Source organism: Malania oleifera, chromosome 1 (genome assembly GCF_029873635.1).
Source record: "Malania oleifera isolate guangnan ecotype guangnan chromosome 1, ASM2987363v1, whole genome shotgun sequence".
Taxonomy (NCBI): Eukaryota; Viridiplantae; Streptophyta; class Magnoliopsida; order Santalales; family Ximeniaceae; genus Malania; species Malania oleifera.
The window spans coordinates 54,280,707-54,288,071 of record NC_080417.1 but is presented as its reverse complement, the minus strand read 5'-3'; the positions used below and the strand labels follow the sequence as shown (position 1 = coordinate 54,288,071).

The 7,365-nt window shown below is 41.8% G+C and overlaps 1 protein-coding gene across 1 annotated transcript; it reads right to left on the bottom strand.

Moving 5' to 3' along the window:
- Nucleotides 1-207: 207 nt before the first annotated feature.
- On the bottom strand, nt 208-5,263 carry LOC131163572 (uncharacterized). The gene is made up of 4 exons (XM_058120188.1): nt 4,210-5,263; nt 3,801-4,167; nt 3,220-3,640; nt 208-3,114 (listed from the first exon to the last, which is right to left on the bottom strand). Exons 1-4 carry the CDS (start codon nt 5,261-5,263, stop codon nt 208-210), a joined length of 4,749 nt encoding a protein of 1,582 aa, XP_057976171.1.
- Nucleotides 5,264-7,365: the final 2,102 nt, after the last annotated feature.

Genomic DNA, 7,365 nt, shown 5'->3' with positions numbered 1-7,365 from the left:
GTAAACTGGCTTTTGAAAAAATACTGGTTTATCATTTAGGCTCAATTTGGTTATCAAATGGTAAATCGTTATTTGGCTTTTTATAGGAAAGCAGATCGGCCAACGATGGCCATCTATCATTTGATCAAAACATGAATAATGAACAGTCATTAGATTTATGAAGCAAATCGTTATTTCATTGAATCTCCTTGAGAGTTTACAGGGTTTCTAAGAAAAATATTTCTTTACCGCATCTGAGTTTGTGGGGTGCACCAGATCGGCTCCATCCATGTCTGATAATAATAAGGCACCTCCTGAAAATGCTTTCTTTACCACATACGGCCCTTCATAATTTGGGGTCCACTTACCTCGGGGGTCATTATGAATTGGTAAAATATTTTTCAAAACTAGATCTCCTTCTTGAAACCGTCGAATACGCACTTTCTTATTAAAAGCTCTCATCATTCTCCTTTGGTATAACTGCCCATGAACTATAGCTGTCAATCTTTTTTCTTCAATTAGATTCAATTGGTCATATCTAGATTGCACCCATTCTGCTTCGGTTAACTCTGCTTCTTTTAAGACTCGTAATGATGGAATCTCAACTTCTATCGAAATTACAGCCTCCATTCCATATACCAAAGAGAAAGGGGTAGCCCCCGTAGATGTTCGAACAGTGGTCCGATAGGCCAATAAAGCGAAAGGTAACTTCTCATGCCAATCTCTATAGGTCCCTGTCATTTTTTCCAAAATGCTCTTGATGTTCTTATTGGCGGCTTCCATTGCTCCATTCATTTGGGGTCGATAGGGGGCTGAATTATGATGCTTGACCTTGAACTGACTGCATAATTTTGTCATGACCTCATTGTTCAAGTTTTTAGCATTGTCTGATATTATCCTTTCTGGGATCCCATACCTGCAAATTAATTTTCTCCTGAGAAAACGATTGATTACATTTTGAGTGACATTAGAGTATGATGCTGCTTCTACCCATTTTGTGAAGTAGTCAATGGCCACAAAAATGAATCGATGCCCATTACTGGCCTTCGGGGTTATCGATCCGATCACATCCATGCCCCATGCTGAGAAAGGCCAAGGTGTAGATAAAACCTGGAGTTGAGTGGGTGGGACTTGTATGCGATCTCCATAGATTTGACACTTATGGCACTTTCGAACATACTCCATACAATCCCGTTCCATGGTTATCCAATAGTATCCACTCCTTAGGATTTTTCGGGCTAACGAGTGTCGTCCTGCATGGGTCCCACAAACACCGTCGTGTACTTCCTGTATGATTTGTCTTGCCTCTTGCAACTCCACGCACCGTAGGAGGGTCATATCATGATTCCTTTTATACAATATCTCCCCATCTAAGAAGAATCCCATAGCTAGCCTCCGAATTGTCTTTCGGTCATTATTAGAGGCTCCTATGGGATACTCCTTCCATTGAATGTATGTTTTGATATCATGAAACCATGGCTTTCCATCAGCTTCTTCTGTCATTATACAATATGCTGGCTCCCTATGCATCCTTATTCGAATGGGTTCAATCTCTATTCCGGACTCAACCTTAAATAAAGCCGCCAATGTTGCTAGCGCATCAGGGATTAAGTTGCTCTCTCTCGGTAAATGCGAAAAACTGATGGCATCGAATTCCTGCATCATTTCCTGAATGAACTCCTGGTATGGTATTAATTTGGAATCCCGGGTTTCCCACTTTCCAGTCAACTGATAAATTACCAAAGCGGAATCTCCTTTTACAATCAATTTTTTAATGCCTCGGTCAATAGCCGCCTGTAAGCCCAATACGCACGCTTCATACTCTGCTATATTATTGGTACACGGAAAGGTGAGTTTGGCTGTGACTGGGTAATATTTACCCTCTGGTGATATGAGTATAGCCCCTATTCCATGCCCCCATACGTTGGTCGCCCCATCAAATAGCATCATCCACCCAACATTACCTTCCTTTTCTTGATCAATTGAATCAATATCTTGATCCGGGAAGTCAAACTCCATGGATTGGTAATCATTAACGGCCCTATCAGCCAAATATTCTGCTATAATGCTCCCTTTGACGGCTTTTCTCGTCACATATGTAATATCATATTCAGTTAACAGCATTTGCCAACGAGCCATCCGTCCTGTTACTGCAGGTTTCTCGAAAACATACTTAATCGGATCCATTTTAGAAATCAGCCATGTTGTGTAATACAGCGTGTATTGCCTTAATCTACTAACCACCCACACTAAAGCACAACACGTCTTCTCCAGGTTAGAGTACCTAGATTCGTATTCCGTGAACTTTTTGCTTAAATAATAGATGGCGCGCTCCTTTCTTCCAGACTCATCGTGTTGTCCTAACACACACCCCATGGAATTCTCTGATACTACTAAGTACAATATAAGAGGCCTTCCAGGTACAGGGGGAACCAAAACTGGAGGGTTCAATAGATATTCTTTTATTTTATCAAAAGCTTTCTGACATTCTTCACTCCATTTTTCGGGGTTATCCTTCTTCAGCAGCTTAAATATGGGTTCACAAGTAGCAGTTAACTGAGATATAAATCGAGCTATGTAGTTCAATTGGCCTAAGAAACTCCTGACTTCTTTTTCAGTTTTGGGACTAGGCATTTCTCGAATAGCTTTTATTTTATCTGGGTCTACTTCAATCCCTTTCTCACTTACGATAAATCCCAACAATTTTCCTGAAGAAGCTCCGAATGTACATTTTTCTGGATTTAATTTCAGTTGACATTTTCGTAGCCTTTTAAATAGCTTCCTTAAGTTCATCACATGGCTATACTCATCCTGAGACTTAACAATCATGTCGTCCACATATACTTCTATCTCCTTATGCATCAAGTCGTGGAATAACGTTACCATGGCTCTCTGATAGGTTGCCCCTGCATTCTTTAAACCAAAGGGCATAACCCTATAGCAAAAGGTGCCCCATAAGGTGATAAACGTGGTCTTCTCTTTATCTTCCGGGGCCATCTTAATTTGATTATATCCAGAAAATCCATCCATAAATGAAAACAGTGCATGTCCCGCCGTATTGTCTACCAGCACATCTATGTGTGGAAGTGGGAAATTATCTTTAGGGCTAGCTTTATTTAAGTCTCGATAGTCAACACAGACTCTCACTTTTCCATTTTTCTTCATTATTGGAACTACATTGGCCATCCACTCTGGATATTTGGCTACTTCTAAAAAACCAGCCTCAAACTGCTTCTGTACCTCTTCTTTTATTTTGATCAACATATCTGGGCGCATTCTCCTCAGTTTCTGTTTTACCGGTTTGCTATCTGGGTAAATGGGTATTTTATGTGTTACTAAGTCCGTATCCAAACCCGGCATGTCCTGATATGACCATGCGAAAACATCTTGGTATTCCTTCAGAAGGTTTATCATTTCGCATCTTTCCTTTCCTCCCAATAGTGCCCCAATTTTTACTTCTTTTGGTTCCTCATTAGTCCCCAAATTTATTGCGACCGTGGGGTCACTACTGGTTAAAGTTGGCTTTTCATCTGATTTCAACATTCTTTGCATTTCAGGTGATAAGTCAGTCTCCTCTTCTATTTCAGCTTCTAAGATTAAGTTTTCAAAGTTAACATCAATTTCTGGCTCCTGAATACTGGTATGATTATTTTCCTTATCCCTGCATAAAACAAAGGTAAACAATTCTTTGACAAATGACCCCATGATGCAATAAATGCGAAAGAAATGCATACTGGTTTTATTGATGAAAAAGACAAATGATCCGAGGCAATAATGTCCACGGATTACAAAAATAAAGCAAAATGAGCGAAAGCTATTACATGAAGTGAATTGGGTAATCAAAAGATGTCCAGTTCTGAATTTCTGCTCCTGTCAATGGGTAGATCCATCTACTCGAGTCATTCATATGGTCCCCTGATTCCAAGGCCAATATGCTCATCTGTTTCATTTCTTCCTCAAGAGTGACTTGATTGCCCTTTCGAAAGGTCTGATTCATTGGTGGGACTTCTACCCCCCATTTAGTACTTACTCTCCCTGTGCGCCTCTCGATCCGGAGCATTCTTTTCTCTTCTGCCTTCTTCTTATGGTCAGCTAAAGTAGGAGTATATCCGATGCCGTATCTTTCATTCATGCCTTCTGGTAACAATGGCATTGCGATGCCCTGAAGATACTTCCCCAACCCTTTTCCTGGGCAAAACCCTGATTCAATCATTTCTGCAGCCACCATACGTGTAGAAGAAGAGATCTGAGGTTGAGGGATAACAGATCCCTCCATTATAGTAAGGACGTTGATGATCTCAAACGCTCGGAATGAATCTTCATGGGCTTCTTCAGCCGCTTCCACATAGGGAGTGGAAGAAGATTTAGTAACCATTATGTCGGTTTCTCCATAAACACATACCAGTTTATCCCCTACTACAAATTTCACTCGCTGATGCAAAGAAGACGGAACTGCCCCAGTATTATGTATCCAAGGCCTTCCCAAGAGACAACTGTATGAAGGTGTAATATCCATGACTTGAAAAGTGATATTGAAGGTGACGGGTCCAATCTGAATAGGGATGTCAAGCGACCCTACTGACTCTCTTCGTGTTCCATCGAAGGCACGCACCACCAAATTGTTTGGTGTCACATAAGAAGGATCAATGGGTAACCTCTGCAGTGTAGTCATTGGCATAACATTGAGGGATGACCCATTATCTATCAAGACTCGAGACATCATATGATCCTTACATTTCGTGGATATATGCAACGCCTTGTTGTGCCCCTGGCCTTCTGGTGGAATTTCTTCATCAGTAAAAGTGATGTAGTTGGAGGCCGCCAGACTTCCGATCACATGATTGAATTTATCAACGCTGATATCTTGGGGAATGTAGGCTTGATTTAGGACTTTAAGTAATGCCTCCCGATGGGTCTCTGAATTTAGTAGAAGCGACAAAACAGATATGTGAGCCGGCATTTTCTTTAGTTGGTCCACAATGTTGTACTCGCTATGCTTTATTATCTTCAGGAATTCTTCAGCCTCTCCGTTGGATATTGGACTTTTCACTGCCCTATCTGGTTCCCCTGCATTCTGTCGATTTGTTTTAGAGGACTCTGGCGTATACACCCTGCCACTTCGAGTTATCCCTTTTACCCCTGCTATATTGCTGGCGCTTCCTTCGACATACGCTTCACATTCATATTTCCAGGGTACTGCTTGGTTACTCTTGTATGGGAATGGCCTGGGAGTAGAGATCACCAAGCGAGCTGGTGCTTCCTTTGTGGGAAGAGCCTTGTTCATGGTAGGTATGAATGGTTGATTAGTGCACTAATGATATACTGGCCTGTTTTCCCCAACGACTGCAATCTCTCCACTTTTTCGGGTACAACCAATCTCTATAAACTTGTTATCCACCATCTTTTGCAAAAACTTTCTAAAGGTTACACACTTTTTCACAGATCTTCCTTCTTTACTTTGACATAAACAAAGTGCATTAGTGGGGAAAATGGCCTCCTGCCCTACCCGACCTGCCGCAACAAGTTCATTGAACACCCAATCTAAAGACATTCGTTCAAAATCCACCTCATTCGTCCCTTCTTCTATCATTCCGACATTGCTACCCCCATGATTGGGCAGAGGGTTCCCTTGAATTCCTGGTTGTTTATCATCAAATGCTAGCCATCCGACTTCTCTTAGTGTTTGAACCTTATTTTTGAATGCCCAACACCGTTCAATAGTGTGCCCGGGAGTGTTAGCGTGATATGCACACTTGGCTTCGGGGTCATACCATTGCGGAAAAGGTGCCGTAATGACCATTCCCGGAATGACTGAAACTAAGTTCCTTTCCATCAATTGTGGGAATAATTCTGAGTATGTCATTGGAATAGGATCTATCCTTCTCGTATTTCTCTGGATGCCTCTATCATGAGTTCGCACATTCGGTTGGGTAGGCATGGTCCCGGAAGGAACAACTTGGGGTCTACCTCCTGTATGAACTGTCTGATTGACAGAGGGTTCGAAAGCAAAATTCCTCCTAGCCCCTGAGCCATGCTCTCTTTGATATTGTTGTCTTTGAACCATCTGAACCTCTTCTTCCTTCTTCTTGCTTGTCCACTTCTTGCCTAGACCAGTCTCTGTACTAATACTTTTAGTTCTCCCGACTTTGATGGCCGTCTCAATCCTTTCTCCGGTAGAAACAATGTCCATGAAGTCATGGGGGGTTGCCCCTAGGAGATGCCCGAAGTAAGGATCTTTCAAGGTATTCACAAATAGGGAAATAGCCTCCCTATCTTCCACCGGAGGATTGACCTGGACAGACATGTCCCTCCACCTATATGCATATTGTCTAAATGTTTCGGTGGGCTTCATTTGCATACTCTGCAAGGTCATACGATCGGGTGCCATTTCTATAACATGGCGGTATTGAGCTATAAAAGAATTAGCCAGATCTTTCCATGTGCGGATCCGAGTCCGATCTTGTTGAATATACCACCTGATAGCTGCCCCTGTCAAGCTGTCTTGAAAGCAATGCATCATTAGTCTCTCATTATCGGAATGGGCAGCCATTTTTTGGCAATACAGGCGCAGGTGAGTTCGAGGACAATTAGTTCCATTAAATTTTTCAAAATCTGGTACTTTGAATTTTGGTGGCAGGGTGACCTTTGGCACGAGGCACAAATCATTGGGATCTACAGAATCGAATGTATTGGATCCTTCAATAGCTTTCAGACGTTCCTCTAGTACATCGTATCGACGTTCAGTTTCAGATCTGTTCACCCCCAAATCAGAAGCTACTAATGGGGGAGTCCCCACTACTGGGAACCCCTATACTGGTATATTAGGGATGAACGGGGGTATACTTGGCATTGAACCCTCCATGACGCCAGGCAGTGGAACTGACGTTTGCCCATGTACTGGGGTAAACCCTGGAGGATGAGTAGGATCCATATCTGTCTCCGGATCATTCTGCACTGCTTTTCCTTTGTTGGTCAACAATTCCAGGATCTTGCTCTTTTTTTCATTCAATTCTTCTTGTCCTTGCTCTATACCCAGGACTGTACCTTCCAATTGTTCACTCATTTCTTTTGCCCTTCTCCTGGTATTGTATTGATGCGTGACAGTCTCAATGTTGCTTGTTTAGACAAATTTTGTCGCTAGGCACTGCAAACCAAAACTTTCCCTTTTTAGAATCATGAATGCATAGATATGTCTGCATGAAATGCAATGGTCTTTTCAAGACGTGTAAATTTCACAAATATGAAACATATGTATGCAACCTAATGCACTCCAATCAAGGTTCATGGAAGAGATCATCATCATTTTTAGAAAATAAAATCTGCTTTTCATTAATAGAATCCTTTCATACAATAACAAATCCAACCGAATATTAAATCAAAATCCGC

Excerpts from the sequence above, each read along its gene's own strand:
- LOC131163572 (XM_058120188.1), bottom strand. The coding sequence starts at position 5,263 with ATGAACAAGGCTCTTCCCACAAAGGAAGCACCAGCTCGCTTGGTGATC. Across the intron at positions 3,641-3,800 it reads GATTACCCAATTCACTTCAT|GGATAAGGAAAATAATCATA; the intron begins GTAATAGCTTTC and ends TGTTTTATGCAG. Across the intron at positions 3,115-3,219 it reads TGATCAAAATAAAAGAAGAG|GTTGACTATCGAGACTTAAA; the intron begins GTACAGAAGCAG and ends GTGAGAGTCTGT.